Source organism: Mirounga leonina, unplaced genomic scaffold (assembly GCF_011800145.1).
Source record: "Mirounga leonina isolate KUSES-001 unplaced genomic scaffold, KU_Mleo_1.0 Mir_53, whole genome shotgun sequence".
Classification (NCBI taxonomy): Eukaryota; Metazoa; Chordata; class Mammalia; order Carnivora; family Phocidae; genus Mirounga; species Mirounga leonina.
In genome coordinates this window covers 88785396-88805673 of record NW_023270807.1, presented here as the reverse complement: position 1 = coordinate 88805673, position 20278 = coordinate 88785396, and the positions used below count along the sequence as shown (strand labels likewise).

The window sequence follows — 20278 nt, the reverse complement described above, 5'->3', positions numbered from 1 at the left end:
ATCTGGCTTGTAACTTTCCAGATATTTTCCAATGGAAATGCACACATATACACATATTATAATTACAGAAGCTTTTTAAAATCAGTAATTATTAAGATCACAGTCACCTAGGTCTAGCCCCAGTGCAGTGCTGGAGCCAGCTCGTTCTGGTTTGCAAGAGCTGGCTGCGCACAACTTCCCAACCCTGGGCTCATGGACATCACGTCACGCTGGAAGCCTGGTATCTGCCGTGATGGGAGGACTTATACCACTGAATTTTTTTTTTTTTAAAGACTTTATTTATTTGACAGAGAGAGAGAGCACAAGTAGGCAGAACGGCGGGCATAGGAAGAGGGAGAAGCAGACTCTCTGCTGAGCAGGGAGCCCGATGCGGGGCTCGATCCCAGGACCCCAGGATCATGACCCGAGCGGAAGGCAGCCGCTTAACCAACTGAGCCACCCAGGCGCCCCGATACCACTGGACTCTTATTTCAAACACTACAAATCAGATTACCCCCACCTGCCTAGAGAGCCAGTTGTTAAACATTTTTCAGACCACTGGTCAGCCCTTATTGAATTTTGTTGAATAATAAACTGTTAATAAACTAAAATGGGGTCATTATCTGGTCTTATAAACAAGAAAAGCACTGATAAAAATACTAGAATCAAAACCACAATGAGATACCACCTTCCACCAGTTAGAATGGCAAAAATGGACAGGGAGAGAAACAACAAATGTTGGTGAGGATGTGGAGAAAGGGGAACCCTCTGACACTGTTGGTGGGAATGCAAGCTGGTGCAGCCACTCTGGAAAACAGTATGGAGGTTCCTCAAGAAGTTAAAAATAGAGCTACTCTATGACCCAACCACTGCACTACTGGGTATTTATACCAAAGATACAGATGTAGTGAAACAAAGGGGCACCTTCACCCCAATGTCCATAGCAGCAATGTCCCCAAGAGCCAAACTGTGGAAGGAGCCAAGATGTCCTTCAACAGATGAATGGATAAAGAAGATATGGTACATATATACAATGGAATATTACTCAGCTATCAGAAAGGATGAATACCTACCATTTACATTGACATGGATGGAACTAGAGGGTATTATGCTAAGTGAAATAAGTCAATCAGAGAAAGACAATTATCATATGGTTTCACTCATACATGGAATCTAAGAATAGGACAGAGAATCATAGGGGAAGGGAGGGAAAACTGAATGGGAAGAAATCAGAGAGAGAGACAAATCATGAGAGACTCCTGACTCTGGGAAACAAACTGAATGTTTCGGAAGGGGAGGTGGGTGGGGGAATGGGGTAACTGGGTGATGGACATTAACGAGGGCACATGATGTGATGAGCACTGGGTGTTATATGCAACTGACGAATCACTGAACACTACATCTGAAACTATGATCTACTCTATGTTGGCTAATTGAATTTAAATTAAAAAATACTATACTTTTATAGTATAAATTGAATTTAAATTAAAGAAACATACTTTTGGAGCTCTGAACTGAAACTAAATTTAAAAGTTATGTACTAGAGAACATGTTGATAAAAAGTTGCACACTGTCACCAAGAAAATGACCTCCCAGGAGGCAGAGGACAACAAAAGGCCAGGTTGGGGCTGCCTGCTTTTGTGGCCATAAAATACAAATCGTTATCTCACCCTTAAGACAAGAGCTGAAATGGGCCTTGATCAACCCCAGAGAGATGGTCTTCTGTCACCATCCACCCTGGCGGTGTAAGAAATGGCAAACACTTATACAGCACTTGCTCTGTGCTGCATTTGTGGGTATTACTCATCCTGTCCTCACAGCAAGCCACTGTAGTAGGTACTATCATCCTCTCCATTTTACAGAAGAGGACACCGAGCATACTGTTTTAAAATAGCATGTTCAAGTTTATACAGATAGGCCTGGCTCCAGAGTCTTTGGTCCTAACTCCTATGTTACCCAGGAATGTGTCACCCCACAATTAGTCCATTCAACTTGTATTTCCCACAACCCCAGATCTGTATTTGTGACTACATGTCTCTCTGCTACGCCCACTAATCCCAACACAAATGACAGGCTCGGGACTCCCTGAAGTGTGTTTCTATTTTTCTCCAGGCCTTTGCTTTTATCATTTTGCCAGCAAGATATTCAGAACTGTCTATTACATGTAATAAGGGCTGTCAGATAACAGGCATTCTATAAAAATGCCTAAATTTTAAAGCAGAGTACAGCCCTACCATTTTGTAACCGAAGTAGCTTAACAGTGGAGTTGGAAACATTAACATTGCTGGTTTAGGCAGAGTGAGTTTCACATCACACAAGCTTGGATGAGCACTGTTTGAAAACACTGGAATTAAAACTCCCTATTTTTCTTGCCAAAAATTTTATAAGTCAATGTTTGGTATATTACTACCAAAAACCATTGACAAAGAACGTTTGGAAGGTTAGGCTACTTATAAAAGTATCATGAAGCTGAAGAGTATTACTCTTTACATTTATCATATTAGTTTCATAAATTTTTTTATAAAAAATTTTTACAAATTTTATGAGTTAGATCTTTAAGTATCTAAGAAGTATTTGCTACACCTGGAAGAGACAAAATGTTGCTTTTTCTAATAAAAAACATAATTTTAATTTAACAGCTTTTACTTTTGTTTGACTGCATTACATCCTGGATCTGCTGATTTCCAACTGTGTTTACAAAACAATCCACTTAGTATGAAACCAAAAACAAGCACTCAGAACTCAAATCATGCTCCTGCATGGTTGGCATATAGCAAACATGCCTCAGCAGAAAAAGAAGTTACTAACGAAGAGTACATCAGAAGAAGATGATGTGCTAAAATCTATGGTGGTAACATTCACAGAAGAATGGAAATAATTCACTATGAAATAGTTTAGATTTAGTACTATCTTGAGTGAAGTTTAGAAAGAACCGATATGCTATCTTCTTCCTCTTTTTTGTTTTTTTAACATATAATGTATTATTCGTTTCAGAGGTACAGGTCTGTGATTCAACAGTCTTACATAATTCACAGCGCTCACCGTAGCACATACCCTCCCCAAGAGAGCAGGAAGGGAAGAATGAAGGGGGAAAAATCGGTGGGGGAGACGAACCATGAAAGACTGTGGCCTCTGAGAAACAAACTGAGGGTTCTAGAGGGGAGGTGGGTGGGGGGATGGGTTAGCCTGGTGGTGGGTATTAAAGAGGGCACGTAGCACTGGGTGTTATACACAAACAATGAATCATGGAACACTACATCAAAAACTAATGATGTAATGTATGGTGATTAACATAATAAAAAAATAAATATATAGATTTAAAAAAAAGAAAGAACCGATATGTAGTTTTTTTTAAAGATTTTATTTATTTATTTGACAGAGCGAGAGCGCATGCACAAGCAGGGGGAGTGGCAGGCAGAGGGAGAAGCAGGATCCCTGCTGAGCAGGGAGCCCGATGTGGGACTCGATCCCAGGACCCCGGGATCATGACCTGAGACTAAGGCAGATGCTCAACTGACTGAGTCACCCAGGCACCCCAGAACTGATGTGTATTTTTTTAAATATTTTATTTATTTATTTGACAGAGAAAGAGATAGCAAGAGCAGGAACACAAGCAGGGGGAGTGGGAGAGAGAGAAGCAGGCTTCCCACCGAGCAGGGAGCTTGATGCGGGGCTCGATCCCAGGACTCTGGGATCATGACCTGAGCCAAAGGCAGACACTTAACAACTGAGTCACCCAGGTGCTCCCTGATGTGTATTTTTATGGAGTATATTGCCCATCCACTAAAGGGAGTTCTGATATTTTTCATAAGGTTGGAGCTTTTATTTAATCTAAACACTAATTTCAAATGCTATGTTACATATTAATTTTTAGATTTTTATTATTTATTCAGTGAAACATAATGAGCTACTATACAGGTAAAGGACTTAAAGCTTTTTCTATTAGATATGATAATATATCCACATAAAACAAAAATATGAAACTCGAATTTTATAATACTAAAATCTCCATCACATCATCAGTTTTGATATAATGAACATAATATGAACTTTTTTAAAACGAAATTTTAAAGACTTAAAAAACTAGACAAAATATAAAAATGGACAAGTAAATGAAAACTTATATTTGAAGAGCTTATGTTATAAAAACTAGCCATCCAAATCTAGAGGTAATATCTGTATAATTATCAGTGCTGAAAATTAAACAGGTTATTGCTGGTCTTTTGTCTTAAATTTTTTTCTTTTTATCAAAATGAGTTTTCTGGCACTAAAAATATCATCAATCCAATGAGATTTAAAATTCTTCAGGGGATAAAATTAACTCATATCACATGCGTTAAAAAATCTACCAAAAACATATCTTTTCTGACCTTTCCAATGCATGGTCACCACACACAAATAATGAGAACTAAACTCATACAAGACATTACTACAGTTAACGTCGTATTCTCAGCATGTTTTAAAAATTACAAAATGCAGTACATATATTAAAAAATGAAATTTTAAAAAATGATTTTGTTTTCATTATCTACTTTCCTTCTCATAAGAAAGTCTTTGGTAGTGCTATATTGAAATACACAATTATTAACCTCCAGTTACATTTAGTATGAAGGTAGTACAGTAAAATAGCCATAATGTATGTTAAAATGAAAATTCTATTTCTGGAAAAAAGAGGATGCTGCTTCTACATACTGCCTGTGATGGAATTTGGCTTAAGTTTTTTACTCCACTTCATATTGAGAAAATGATTACCAATTTTGCAGGGGAAAAAAAAAAGAATTCTAGGCTTCAGGCTTGACTAGGGAGAATATTCCCATGAAAACCTTAAAATGGCCCTGGTGAACGGAAGCTTAGGGGACACTAAAAGCTTGGCTGGGAAGGAAAGAGAAATGTAAGAGAGAACTTAAAAGAAGATACAGGATAAAGGAATAAGTTACAGGCTAAGGGGGAAGTCAGTAGGGAATTGGAGAACAATAATAACGGAGGGAGAAGGGGTGATTTCATGGAGTCCTGAAAACAACAAGAGCTTATGGGGTTAAGAGCACTCATGTCCAATGGTAGCAGAGAAATGGATAGGTACAGATTTAGATCAATCCGCAGGCTTGCAGTGGAAAACGAGATAATTTGTGCTTGAGCCCTACAGTTATTATTTTTTAAAGAGATAAAAAAGGCCTTTTAGTGAATAAGGTTGGTGAGGTGTCTTAAGAAGAAAAGCAAAGGTTGGGACAATGGAAAAACTAGCACAGTATTTTCAAGCACGTCCTCTTCTGTAATTCTTATAATCAATTTGTGAGGAGAGATATTATTAATTCCATTTTACATATGAAGAAACCTGGATTCTAAGTTATATAGGAAAACTGTGCATTAAATGTCCTTTTCAGGGGCGCCTGGGTGCCTCAGTTGGTTAAGTGACTGCCTTCGGCTCAGGTCATGATCCTGGAGTCCCGGGATCGAGTCCCGCATCGGGCTCCCTGCTCGGCAGGGAGTCTGCTTCTCCCTCTGACCCTCCTCCCTCTCATGCTCTCTGTCTCTCATTCTCTCTGTCTCAAATAAATATCATCCTTTAAAAAAAAAAAATGTCCTTTTCAGTTATATGTGAAGGATCTCCTATTATTCATTATCATTTCACTTTTTCCAAATGCTTACAAATTCAGCTATGACACTTGTGACCTTGCAGGATGTCACTGAAACCATTCTTCTCCCCAGAAGCACTAAACATCTATCCCCCAAACTCCAGTCTTGCTCAGGCTTCAGGAAAGAGGCAAAACCTAATTCTTAGAAATAGAGAGAAAAGTAAGACTGTGAGCCTCAAATTGTGATGATTTTTGAGCATGTTCAGCTATCTACAAGATTTTGGAGTAGTACAGTTGACGTTCAAAAGTCCAGTCTCAACAAATATTTCTGAGACAAATTTACATCTACAAAATAAGGCATTTCCCAACTGGGTCCTCAAGGATACTTAAGTATATAGATAAAATAGGGTATGGCCAGTAAGGTTAAGATCATAATGACAGTTCTGAGAAGAAGGTATAGGTAAGTCACTAGGTTTTTCCCTTTAATTAGAAACAGGACAGAAATGGATTTAATATGCCCCTTAATAATTCCTAGAAACCCCAGAAAGACCCAATTAAAATCATTAGAGACACTAAAAATGAGATCAAAAGATTAATGCCCCATATCATTTGGTCAAGTCTCCAGTGATCAGTTTCAAACACCAGAAAGGTCTTTGAAATCCAAGGACTAGATTCTATATCCAGAAATCCCTTTTGAGCCCACAGGTGACACCATGTAAAGAGAGAAAACTGAAAGTTCAACTCTTCATCCTGTTCAGCCCAAAGGACCTCACATCACTGGCCATTCACATCTGGTTGAAATCTCTCCCGAAGATTCTGTGGCATACTCCTGTTTTAAGTGGGCTGGTCCCTTCTTTCTTCCAATATTAATTCTCTCCTGCATTTTGCTCTTCTTTCTCTAAACTTATTCATTCTTGTGGATTGGCCTGTCAGTAAGTTAGTGGTCTTCAAATCCATATTTAGAGACCAAACCTCCAGCCAATAATCTAGCTCCACAATTCCAGTTTGGAAAAAGTTTGGGGTGGATGGCAAGCAACTGCCAAGTTTTCTTCCTGTCTGCCATGTTGCCATTCTTTGGCTCCCATGCCAGAAGTTCTATAATCACTTCTTACTATTTTATACAGACTACTAAAAAAAAAAAACAAACAAAAAAAAAACTGGTTATGGCATCCTTTTAATTGATAGCTGGAAGCCTCAGTGTGATAATGTTTTCCAATTTACCTGCATGCTTGTATTGGATAAGTAAAAAAAAAAAAAAACAAGTTAGGGCATGTAATTTCTCTCAAGGAATTGTTGTAAATTATTCTATTCCAAAGTACATTCCACAGAAACAAAGTTATATAGCTTCTACCGTATCAACCACTGACTCAGAAGTAAAGGAGAGAGGAATTCTGGTTAGCTGAAGCAACGAGGCCATGCAAATCCAAAACTCTTAGTGCATCTTCACAAAAAACTAATACAGAATAAGAAGAACAAATAAAGCTACACAAAACTTGGGGCGCCTGGGTGGCTCAGTCAGTTAAACATCCAACTCTTCATTTCAGCTCAGGTCATGATCTCAGGGTTATGAGATCAAGCCCCACAACAGGCTCCATGCTGGGTGTGAGCATGGAGCCTGCTTGAAACTCTCTCTCTTCTTCTCCCTCTACCCCTGCTCACATGTGCGAGCTCACTCTCTCCCCCTCTCAAAAAAAAAAAAAAAAAAAAAAAAAACCTACACAAAACTCAGGCTTCCAACACACCTGAAATTCTAATTACAGGTAAAAAAGAAAAATAAAAACAGAACCACAATGAGCTATCTCCCATGTTCCAGCTGCAAGCCTAACTGGACACTTTAATCTGTAGCAGGGAAAACTGAACTGCAACAGTCAGGGTCGCCAGGAAAAAATATCAAATAACTTACAAGGACAAAAGAATTAGACTGGCACTGGAATTTCCAAAAACAAGACAGAAAGCGAGGCAAAAATGAGGTAGCATTTTAAAAAAACTCCAGAAATGTAAATCAAAGAGTTTCTATTCAGATAAGCTACACTTTAAGAACAAGGCTATAGAGAAACAGTTTTAAACATGCAAGAGCTCCTGAGAATTCTGAACCCATCAGCTCTTCTTAAGGAATTTACTAGAAGATAAACTTCATCAAAGTAAGACATGATGGGGAAATTTCAGCAAAAAGATTGATGATGAATATTTAATATATTTAGTCATATATCTAAGACTAAAACAAAGGTGAAAACAAGAGTGGAAAAATAATTCATGTTAAATGTTGCAAGGTCTGACAAAGTATAAATAAAATAACTCAAAATTTGATGGAGAAGAGAAAGGGGGTAAAAAGGAAAGTAGAGTAAGTTCACTGCTTGTTGTATATGCAATAAATAGGTGTTAAAATACCATTAAAAACTCGTAAGTCAGATAACAGTTACCTTTTTTAAAACAGGGGAATAAAGGCATTAAGAAATTTAAATAAAAGAAGAAAATAAACCTTCAAAACACAAAAAAAATACATCATATACAGAAACAGCAAATATAATACATATAATAGTCACCACATAAAATGATATGACAGACTTGATACCAAACATGTTTTTATCAAGAAATATGGATAGGTTAAACTTGACTATTACAATAAAAAGACTTTTTATTTAGTTCACCTAGCAAGACCCAAATATATGCTCTATACAAAAGACATATCAAAAACAAAATGTATCAAAAAAGCTAAAAATGAAGGTATGGGAAAAGATGTACCTAGAAAGTGGAAACAATCTGAAAGCAGGGGCAGTGACACAGGTAAGAGACAAAGCACAACTAAAGCTAAAAGGATCAACTGTGACAAAGAAGTATTCTCTTTGATGCTAAAAGTCTCAATTCACTATATGACTGTTATAAATATCTATGCACCAAATACACCATCTACTTTTATGAAATCAAAACTATAAGAGTTGCAGGGAGAGAGACAGAAACCCAATGATAATACTTTTAACATCCCACTCTCAGGACAAAACAAATTAAGTGGACAAAAATTAAAATAAGATACAGAAGCTCTAAACAACAATCAGTAGAGCTTATGTCACATATTGAACTTTACAGCATAATAATATGGAATAAACCTTCCTAATTGCTTATGAAACATCCACAAAAACTGATCATTTATTAGGTCCCCCCCAAAATCAATATGTTCTATAAAACAGAATGACTAAAAATTGTATTCTCTAATCACAATGCAATAAAAATAGACATTTTTAACAAATTTTTAAAAATTAAAAAGCCCTTTCATTTGGAAATTAAGTAACTTCCTATTAAACAACTCTTGGAAGAAAGGGGAAATATAAACAGAAGTTACAAATCTTTTAAAAATGATAATGAAAACATTATGTATCAGAATGTATGGGCTAGAATTGAAAACAGTAACTAGAAGAAAATTCATAGCCTTAAACACCTTATTAACAAAATAAAAGAATAAATATAAATTCCTGGCTCAAAAGTTGATAAAAGAACAAGATAAGCCAGAAGAAAGTAACAAGAAGGAAATAAGATAAAAGTAGAAATTAATGAGGTGATGAATAGAGAAATAACAGTTCTAATTAATAAGCCAAAATCTTGTTTGCTGAAGAGAAATAACAAAATATATATACCTTTAAATAACTTAAAGAAGAAATCACAAACATACAAAATCAGAAATTAGAGTGAAATAATCATTGAAACAGGAGAAATTAAAAAGTCATGACACTACGTTATAGACATTTGTAACAAATACATTTGAAAATCTGTAAGTTAAGGATAATTTCCCAAACTGATCCCATTAGAGATGAAAAGTTATCACCTTTGAATACTAGTGCAAAAGCTCTAGATAAAATATTAGCAGATCAAATTCAACACCACATAAGAAAATAATACACAAAGATCAAGAGGGATTTAGTCCAGGAAGGCAAGGCTAGTTCAATCCATTACTATGATTCCTTAATAGCTCTAAGAAGAAAAATCACGATCATTTCCACAGATGCTGTAAAAGCCTTTTGACAAAACTTAAGATCCATTCCTGACTTTAAAAAAGACTCAAGAAAACAAGAGTTGATACACACTTTCTTAGCATACAAACAAACATTTATATAGCTGACCCTTGAACAACCACAAGTTTGAACTGTGTAGGTCCACTTAACATGCAATTTTTTTTTCAATAACCTATACATACAGTACTGTAAATGTACTTTGTCTTCCTTATGATTTTCTCTTTTTTTGAAAATATTTATTCATTTGTAATTTTATTCATTTATTTTTAAAGATTTTATTTATTTATTTGACAGAGAGAAAGAGAGAAAGCATGAGCAGGGGTTGAGGCAGAGGGAGAAGCAGGGTCCCCGAAGAGCAGGGAACCCGACACAGGATTCCATCCCAGGACCCTGGGATCATGACCTGACCTGAGCCGAAGGCAGACACTTAAATGACTGAGCCACCCAGGTACCCCTTCCTTATGATTTTCTTAATAACATTTTTTTCTCTAGCTTCCTTTATTGTAAGAATACAGTATATGATACATATAACATGCAAAATATGTGTTAATCAACTGTTTACATTATAGGCGAGGTTTCTGGTCAATAGCAGGCTATTAGTTAAGTTTTGGGGAAGTCAAAAGTTATGCAGGGGTCAGCACCCCTAACCCCAGGTGTTCGAGGGTCAACTGTACTTTCACTTAAAGCCAACACCTTACTTTTAACAGGGAAGTGTTAAAGGCACTTTCATGAATATAGAATTAGACATTATAACACCACTTAGCACTTTAATAGAGGTATCTGCCAATACAATTAGAGAAATCAATCAGAGGCGTCAGAATTGGAATTGAAGATACATAACCATCTTTCTTTGCAGATGCTTTGATCATGTACTTGGAAAACCATAAAGAATCAATCATCTTTAGATGGTAGAGAAACAAGCATTCACAAACACTGCTGCTTGGAATAGAAATTGATATATTCCTTTTGGTGGGAATTTGGTGATAGACTAACAAAACTATATGTATGCTTACATTTTAATTCAGCAATATCACTTCTAGGAATATACTCTGAAGTTAATTCTCTAATAATGTGCACATACATACATACAAGGTTATTATTCATTATGCATTGTTTATTTATAAAATACTTAAGGACAAGCTAAATTCCCATAGGAGAGTAGTTGAGTAAACTATAGCACATCCACATAATGGAGTATTATGAGAATGAGAAGGATCTCTATGAACTGAAATAGAGTTATTTCCTGGATATATTTTATATGAGAAAAAGCAAAATTGAAGAGAGTATCCAGAGCACTCCATTTTTGTATAAGAAAGGGGGAAATAAGAAAATAGACATTGTCTACTTATCTGAGCAATATTGATTATTACAGGGTGTGTGACCCTACAGAATGGGTTGGAAAGAATAGAGGAAATAGACCTTTCTGAATGTACCTTTATGTACACCTTGACTTTGGAACCATGTTACTGTTTTGTCTGCTCAGAAAAATAGACAAAATCAGTAAGGATGGCAGGAAATGCTAAAATCGAATACAAACAGAAGCAAATGAATCAAACTGTGTTTCCAATCAATGACACAGCCACACTGATGATGGAGGGGAGCAGAATTAATCCAAATAACCTTTAAACATAGTATTTGGACTAGGGGGAAAAAAAGCCCTAAACAACGTAAACTCTAATTAGTACGATTCTGTTTCAGAGAGGCACGGCTCTGCAATTCTGAAACTACTTTCTGAGCATTCTAGGGTTTGCAAGTAAGTCAATATATTGTGGATAATGGGAATTAGGAGTTACAAATCTGGAAAAGGAGAAAAAATAGAACAAACCTTGGGTAGTGTGGGATTGGAACTGGGATGTATGGATAGAGACACACATACACATACATATATATTCGTACAGAGATGCAGATGTGCACACACATATATACACACTCATCTATATACAGTCACAAACATAATAACACTCTTGCTGGCTTTTTTCTACTATAACAATCTCAGCCTTAAGACTCATATAATTAGACCCGGAGAAATGGAATTTCACAATTTTTAAAATCTAAATTTAAAAAACACTGGCTATGCAGCCTATTGTGTGGAAAGGAGCCACTATAGGAATAGCTATCAGGAAAAAAGGCTTTTAAACAGAACAGCCAGGCTGTCTTCAAATAGCAAAGAATATATGCATGTGGCCAGATCAGAAAAACAGAAAAAATATAATATTAATCCCAGTGGCAAATATTCAAATGTGCCCAGCTCAGATTATTTTCAGATTAGTACAATAAATACATTATTTTTCATAAAAGTTGAAAAGATGCTACTTGGTATTTCACAATGAAACTTCTCAAAAACTACCGTACCTTACAGTGAAATCATAGGAGCAAGAAGCCAGAACGGAAGCATGAAATGGTGAAAACTACAAAAACAAAACAAAATTTTTTTTAAGTTAGCTGTAAGTATAACATGCTACTTCATAAGGTCATTCCCATGAGCGCTACAATAAAGTTTAATCAAGACTGTCACCTAAAATTACGTTTCCCCAAACCTTATATGCTTTAATTCAAGGCAAAAATCTTCTGGCCTTTTAAGCATCAGCTGCAGGAAATACATTTACTTTTACATTCTCCAAAGAAAAGGAATTCCTCAAGCTTTCTGGCACTTATTTAGAATAAAATATTCCCAAAGGGTTGCCATTCTGGAAAAATTAAATACAATTTCATAATGGCTATCCAAAAATGACTCCTACAGATATAAGGGATTTAAGTATATGATTGTACAATATGCAATTATGTAATTTACCAATTTTATGAATACATACTATGATTGCTATATGTACAAGTATCAAGTCATCATTTAATTGTTAAATAAAAACATCTTTAAAAGAATTTTTGTTATTTGCATATCACAACTACTGCAAAGGATAGCAAGAACAAAAACTGCAAATTTAAAGACAAATACCTTTTAGATAAGTTATCAACATATTTTAATAGGCTGCCCTTTGTAATTATATTACTTTAGTTTTTTTTCTTCCCAGTACTTTAATGTTTATATATACATAAATATAACTACATTCGAATATGCTTTATAGTTTGCAAAATACTTTCAGTAAATTACCCAACTTCATTCTCAAAAGCACTGTGAAATAAATATTGAAAATATTTTTCAACTACTACAACCTGTGTGCCATTAAAACAACAACATGGCACCGGATCTCATATGCTGAGTTGCAACCAGTAAAATTTAAAATATTAATTTAACTGAAAATTCAGAATTTTTGAAATAGGAATAACCCAATATCGTATTTAAAAGATGAATAAAGTACTTCTTTGCCCTTAGTATAACAAAACAAAGAATGAAATTAGGAGATGTCACTTAATAATATGTTTTCCACAGTGACTCAGCAAAACCCACCAATAAAAGCTGGGAAGCTAATATAAGTCACCTTAGAACCAGGCACACTTCTTGGGAGTGGTAGAAAGAAGTCATCTTTATCTCATCCTCTGCTGTTGGCAGAGCAGAAAATTTCCTATACCCCAAATGTTTGTGAACATTCATATTTATTACCATGTTAGAGAAAAAAAACCTCTCTGTAGTTTCAACAAAGAAACCTTCCCACTGAATGGGAAATTATGAAGAATACCAAAAGCAAATGACCATAGTTAAAAACACATAAAAAGGAATAGTAGAGGGGCGCCTGGGTGGCTCAGTCGGTTAAGCGGCTGCCTTCAGCTCAGGTCATGATCCTGGAGTCCCGGGATCGAGTCCCGCATCGGGTTCCCTGCTCAGTGGGGAGTCTGCTTCTCCCTCTGACCCTCCCCTCTCTCATGCTCTCTGTCTCATTCTCTCTCTCAAATAAATAAATAAAATCTTTAAAAAAAAAAAAAAAGGAATAGTAGAATGGAAAGGACAGAATGAAAAAACATTTCTATTTAACCTTAAGCACTGATCGGCTACATTGTCCCAGTTCATTCAATAATTATTCAAATATTTTACCTAATTTTAGCTTTCATTGTTCATCATCCTTAATTGGCTAACAGAAATACGCATAAAAGCATCCATAACCCCAACCCCTAAACATGTTTTCTATATACTTCATTGGTTATGTTTATATTCATACTCTACATATAAAAAGAAAAGATAAACACTTACTTTCACTCTCCTAACAGCATAGGTGTGACCAAGAAGTTCGAACACTGGCTGCCGTACATTCCTCAGGTCCCAGCCTCTCAAACTACAATCCACTGCCCCCGTCACCAGCAAATTCTGCAGAAATGATTCGGAGAAAAGTGAGCAGTGCACATAACAGAACGAGGCACAGTCTCAAATGACATTGTGGGCTCTCCAATCTACCTTCAGTAGTATCAGGAAGTACATAAGGGGTTAAAAATTATGCCTGACGAATGAGCACACCTTTCTCTTCAGTGTATTGTGAGGCTTTCCCAAGGGTTAAAAGGCAAGAGGCCTGTTAACTTAGGAATGGGGGGAAAAGGAAAGGGTACAAATTTGACTTTTATGTTTTTCCAAATCTAATTCAATCATTGTTCCCCGCTCTCATGGGCCATGTCTTAATACAATATCTAATCCTTTCTGAGAACCTCTGCAAGTAGTGGTGAGTCTCTCCTATCTGGTCAGGTTTTATAAATCCCTCTGTCTAGAGCCATCGGTGAACCCACACTTCCTGGCTGAACAGGCCAAGTGCTGGGTCCACAGTCAGGCCCATCCCATGTCAACCAGAGCAGTAATTCATTGTATGAATGTGCTGGGTTTCAGTGTAAGCTCATTTGAGGAAAAATTTCAATACTTTAAAACAAAAACAATTTTAACAACTCTCAGCTGTGTATCAGCACCTTTTTTAGAATTCCCAAAAGTGTAACATATAGTCCACAATTCATTTTCTATATGGAAAACTCATTTATGATGACAGAGATTTGAACCGCAGTTATCAGCACTGAAATTGTTTTTTAGATCAAGTATTATTATTGAATATGTACTCTATTTTCTTTTAATCTATTTTATTTCTTTTCGAAGAACTCTGCCAATACAATGCTCTCTTAACTTCTACTAGTTAATTGAAAACTGAGAAGAAACAAGGCATATGTTTTACCTGTCTGTCCCAGTCAACAGACCGCTTCAGGTACAGAAATAGTACATCAACACATGTTTAATCCATTTCTATTCTGAATTCATATGCTCATGTGGTTAACTGAAGCTTTGCAAAGAGATACAAACAAGACACTGTTATCGACAGAAGCATGAAGTTTGGTTAGGCTTACATGGGAAGATGAAACAAAATTTTAAAAACTGGTAGACTGTCCAACTAAAAGTCAAATTACAAATAGTTCAGCAGCCTAACCAGCAAAGTGAATGAGGAATGAAAGCAGACGATACAAATTGGTAGGGCTAAGAGCAATAAAGAAAAAAAATTACATAAATTATAAAGCAGCTTTCCCAAATAAGCAAGTAAGGCTGCCCTGTTGAACTTTGAGAATTTCTATTTCTTACTCTGTCTGTTTTATGTGCACTTAAATCCAATTAATGCTAATGCAGGTCACTCACAATCATGAATCAGAATTGAAAGGGACTGAATTTAACTTAATGGTCCATAAACGCTACCAAAGTCCACATAAACGAAGAGAAAATAAAATCCCAAACATTTCAACAATAGGAAGGGCTCAGCAGCAAGGGACAGATCCAGACAGGAGGGTACCTCATTGTATTTACACCAGTCACAGCTCAAAATTTCTGCCTGATGTGCAGGAACCACAATTCTGACTCCTGTTGACTTCACATCCCAGATTCTCAGAGTCTGATCACCTGGTGAGAGATGAAGACTTGATCACTTTCCATCACACCACTTGGATGCTCAGTGACATTGTACTCATGATGATAAATTGAGGGAAAATACTCTGTTTTACTGTTAGGTTCCTACCATCTATATATCATATGCATACATATATTGGTGGTGTTTTTTTTTTAAGATTTAGAGAAAGAGAGAAAGCACACAGAGTGGGAGGGGCAGAGGGAGAGGGAGAGAGAATCTCAAGCAGACTCCACAGTGAGGCCGGAGCCCAATGTGGGGCTCGATCTCACAACCCTGAGATCACAACCTGAGCTGAAAACAAAAATCGGACGCTTAACCGACTGCGCCATCCAGGCACCCCCACATACACTCTGTTTAACTATAATAATGCATAGGACCTAGTCAAAGTGATGAACTACAAAAAGTAATGTGTTGCAACAATGTTTTTAGATCTACTCAAAGCAGGAAAATCTGAATTTCACACTGAAACAAGTACAGTGGTGACTACATACACACACACATAGCGGATTTCTCTTCATGATAGGAAAAGGCCCTGAAAATCCTCGGTTTCTAGTCTATAAGAAACCAAATGCTAAAAATTTTACTGTTAAAAGTGGGCAGTCTACCAAGACAGAAGAGAGAATTTTTAATCTTCACGTTTATGTTTACTACATTTTAATAGGCCAGTCAGAGATCTAGTTTTCTCCTTGGAAAAAAACAAGTTGAAAAATTCAGGGATTATTTGTAATAAAAATATTACAGGGGCGCCTGGGTGGCTCAGTTGGTTAAGCGACTGCCTTCGGCTCAGGTCATGATCCTGGAGTCCCTGGATCGAGTCCCGCATTGGGCTCCCTGCTCAGCGAGGAGCCTGCTTCTCCCTCTAACCCTGCCCCCGTCATGTACTCTCTCTCTCTCTCTCTCTCATTCTCACTCTCTCAAATAAATAAATAAATCTTTAAAAAAAAATTACAAAAATGGTTTGCATTGCTTAGTTTCACAAAGTTACCCCTGATTAAATGTTTTATATGCTGTTTGCCTTAGACTTTTATAAAGTATAAGGAGATAACAAAATGACCAGAGGAATAAAACTCAGGATATATATAGGTATCAGCATCACCAGTAAATTAGAACCAGTCAGTGATGCTAAGAAAAAGCTGGTACAGCTGGATGAAAGAACGTGGTCTATGGCGCGATGGCAGTCAGGGTGTGGAATTCCAGTTAGTAGCTGTGTGACCCTGCACAAGTTATATAATATCTCTGAGACTCAGTCCTCATTTCTAAAAAAGAAACAGAATGCCTGCATGCAGGATTGTACAAGAATTTAGTGTAATAAAGTTTCTGGCACTTAGCATGGTCTCTGGCACAAAGTAGATACTTTAATATATGGTATACAATAACGCTAAAATTTTAAATTATCCTTTGCTTTACTTACCTATATTTTCCTGGATTCCCAATTCTAAATCATATTGTCATGTAGCTACATTCAGCAATTTTAGATAATTTTTTTTTCTGATTTCTTTGGAAGTTGTTGAAGAAAGATAAGCATTAAATTGTTGGTGGTAATGAAATGTTGAGGTTAAGAATGGGGGCTCTGAAGTTCCGGGGCTTAGTACTAATCCAGCTCAATCATTTGGTCCCTGTTGATGTTTCATCAAGTTACTTAACTTCCCTGATTCTCAGTTTCCTTACCTGGGATAAAATACTTACCTTATGAGTTTAAATCAGATAATGTACTTAAAAAAAAAAATAAGAAAGCATACCCATGATTAGAAGTCATTCCCACTGCTATTACTAATACCATAAATAATGGCCAATATTTACTGAGTACCTACTTTATGCCAGATGGTGGTCTAAACATTTTGTATGTATTAACTTTTAAAAAACATAACAAGTGAGATAGAGATTTTGCTAATATAAGAAGCATTTTTTTTTTTAAAGATTTTATTTATTTATTTGACAGAGAGAGACACAGCAAGAGAAGGAACACAAGCAGGGGGAGTGGGAAAGGGAGAAGCAGGCTTCCCGCGAAGCAGGGAACCCGATACGGGGCTCGATCCCAGGACCCTGGGACCATGACCTGAGCCGAAGGCAGACACTCAACGACTGAGCCACCCAGGTGCCCCTATAAGAAGCAATTTTCGTAGTAATTTACAAATGGGGAAACTGAAGCTTGTGGAGATGAAATAATGCCCTCGGGATAGCAAGCCATGGAGTCAGGATCTGGGACAAGAGCCCAGGTAGGCTGGCTCCCCAGCTGGCCTGCTCCATAATGACACTGTGCTCACCTCCTCATGTGACTGGAGGAGACCCGCCAGACAGCCAATGTTGGCTGACTCTTGAGGAATTCTTTTATTTACATGTTTTCTCAGTAAATTGAGAGGAAAAAAACCTCACATACACACGCGTGCACACACATGACGTTCTGTCATATTTGCATCACAATTATCATAGAAATAAAAATAATAAAACAAATAAACTTGAAACCTCTATTGTACTTCCAGTCCCATTCCCCACCTTCCTTTCCCAGAGGCCACCACAACAGTGAATTTGGCATCTCTTTAGTCTGTGTTTTGTAATACTTTCATTCCATTTTTATGGATCCATATATAGGTACTATCACTTTATGTGTGGGATTTGTAATTTTTGTTGTTTAAAAATACCACCTTCCTACTTTTTTTTAAATTTGAGTACAGCTGACACATACTGTTACATTAGTTCCAGGTGTACCACGTCCCTATACTTTATGCTGTGCTCTCCCCAAGTGCAGCCGCCGTCTGCCTCCACACAACGCTATTACAGTACTGTTGACCATACTCCCTGTGCTGTGCCCTTCACTCCTGCGACTCATTCATTCCCTAACTGGAAGACAGCATGCCCCACTCTCCTTCACCCATTTAGCCCATCTCCCAACCCTCTTCCCATCTTCCTACTTTAAAAAAAGTTGAAAACCACTCTGATAGAAGACAGTAACTAACACTTTTGGATCTAGCTAAATATGGTAGGGATGGGAGGGGATGAGGAGTCTGAAAGTACCAAATGGAAACTGTTCAGAATTAGTATAGACTAGAGCTTCAAATAACTCCAGGGGCCCTAATTACAGTCAATGTCGAGCCTCGAAGTCAGTAGAATTTGTTTCAAAATTTAAAATAGCTTTGATAGGCTTTCTCTACCTTCGGAGTACAAAGCAGGGTGATGTGGATGGCTAGTGTTTCGTCTGCCCAACAGTACATTTCTTACAGGAAAAGCATCCTTTTCTCACCATGTGACTCTAGAAGGATCTATGGCTCAACACAGCTGACCACCCAGGGACAGGTCCAAGCAAGGCCAGTCAGAGTATCTTATTCCCTGTCCTGATCACAGGTTAAAGGTAGGTACCTGGGATTTTTTTTTTCTAACTGTAACTGAAAAAATAGTATCAGTCCCTCTCTTAGGATTAACAGGCTATAACACTGAGGAGCTGCTGGTGGCCACGTCTCACTGTTTGGGGAAAGCAGCTTGCAGAGTGAAGTCAACAAGCAGAGACAAGGCCAGATTAAAGACAGAAAATGCATCCTGGGGCTGTTCAAGCATCCCTTCCCTTTCTGGGGCTGTTTTTCAATAAATTCCTCAAAGACCTAAGAGAGTTCAAAGTCTATCACCTGTAGGTAAAGGAGACCCCTTCCCATCATGGAAGGAGTGAATGGAATTCCCCTAAAACTTCAGTCTGTAAGAAGCCTAGCCCCAGAGAAAAACATTTGATTCAGCATAAAGCTTCCACTAAAACATAGGAAATACCTAAATGATGTATACTAGCTTTCAAAAATTTATATTTAATATCAGGTCTGGAACTATAAAGTCTGCTCTAGCGGCAACTAAAGCACTGTTTAAAGTTGAATGTGCTGTGTTCATCCTAGTAATTATATCTTATGAGTATGTGAATGATTTAGAGTATCAAAACATTACAAGGAATATGCACTGGGCCTTGAAGAAGTAACTGTTTTCTAGCAACATTACTGGAGTCTCACAAAACATAGTGAACAAAAGAAACTTGACATAGAAGTATAAAACAGGCAAATTAATCTATGCAATTAGAAGGCAGGACAGTGGTCACCCTGGAGTGGGGAAGGGGAGCCTCTCAGACTGTTCTGTTTCTTGATCTGGGTGCTATACACACATCTGTATGTGCTCACTGTGAAAATTCTTTGCATTGTACACTTAAGATTATGCACTGTTCCATATGTGTATTATGCTTCACTAAAAGATTAAGCAATTGCACTACTAGGTATTTATTGAAAGGATACAAACATAGTGATTCAAAGGGGCACATGCACTCCAGTGTTTATAGCAGCAACATCCATAATAGCCAAACTATGGAAAGAGCCCAGATGTCCATCAACAGATGAACGGATAAAGAAGATGTGGTATATATATACAATGGAATATTATGCAGCCATAAAAAACAATGAAATCTTGCCATTTGCAACGACATGGATGGAACTAGAGGGTGTTATGCTAAGCGAAATAGGTCAGAGAAAGACAAATACCATATGATTTCACTCATATGTGGAATTTAAGAAACAAACCAGATGAACATAGGGGAAGGGAAGGAAAAATAAAATAAGATGAAAACAGAGAGGAAGGCAAACCATAAGAGACTCTCAGCTCTAGGAAACAGTGTTGTTGGAGGGGAGGTGAATGAGGGATGGGGTAACTGGGTGATGGACATTAAGGAGGGCAGTTGATGTAATAAGTACTGGGTGTTATATGCAACTGATGAATCATTAAATTCTACCTCTGAAACTAATAATATACTCTATGTTAACTAAATTGAATTTTTTTTAATAGGTATTTTTATTCTTTTTGAGATTTTATTTATTTATTTGACAGAGAGAGAGACAGCGAGAGAGAGAACACAAGCAGGGGGAGTGGGGGAGGAAGAAGCAGGCTTCCC

At 37.1% G+C, this 20278-nt stretch overlaps 1 protein-coding gene across 1 annotated transcript in view; it reads right to left on the bottom strand.

Moving 5' to 3' along the window:
• PEX7 (peroxisomal biogenesis factor 7) overlaps positions 1-20278 on the bottom strand; it is an 84072-nt gene that overhangs the window by 37321 nt on the left and 26473 nt on the right. Inside the window, exons 6-8 of the mRNA XM_034990754.1 lie at positions 15256-15362; positions 13698-13811; positions 11909-11964 (exon numbers count right to left, since the gene is read on the bottom strand). Of these exons, the coding sequence (XP_034846645.1) occupies positions 11909-11964; positions 13698-13811; positions 15256-15362 (277 nt within the window). The remainder of the gene's footprint in view (positions 1-11908; positions 11965-13697; positions 13812-15255; positions 15363-20278) is intronic.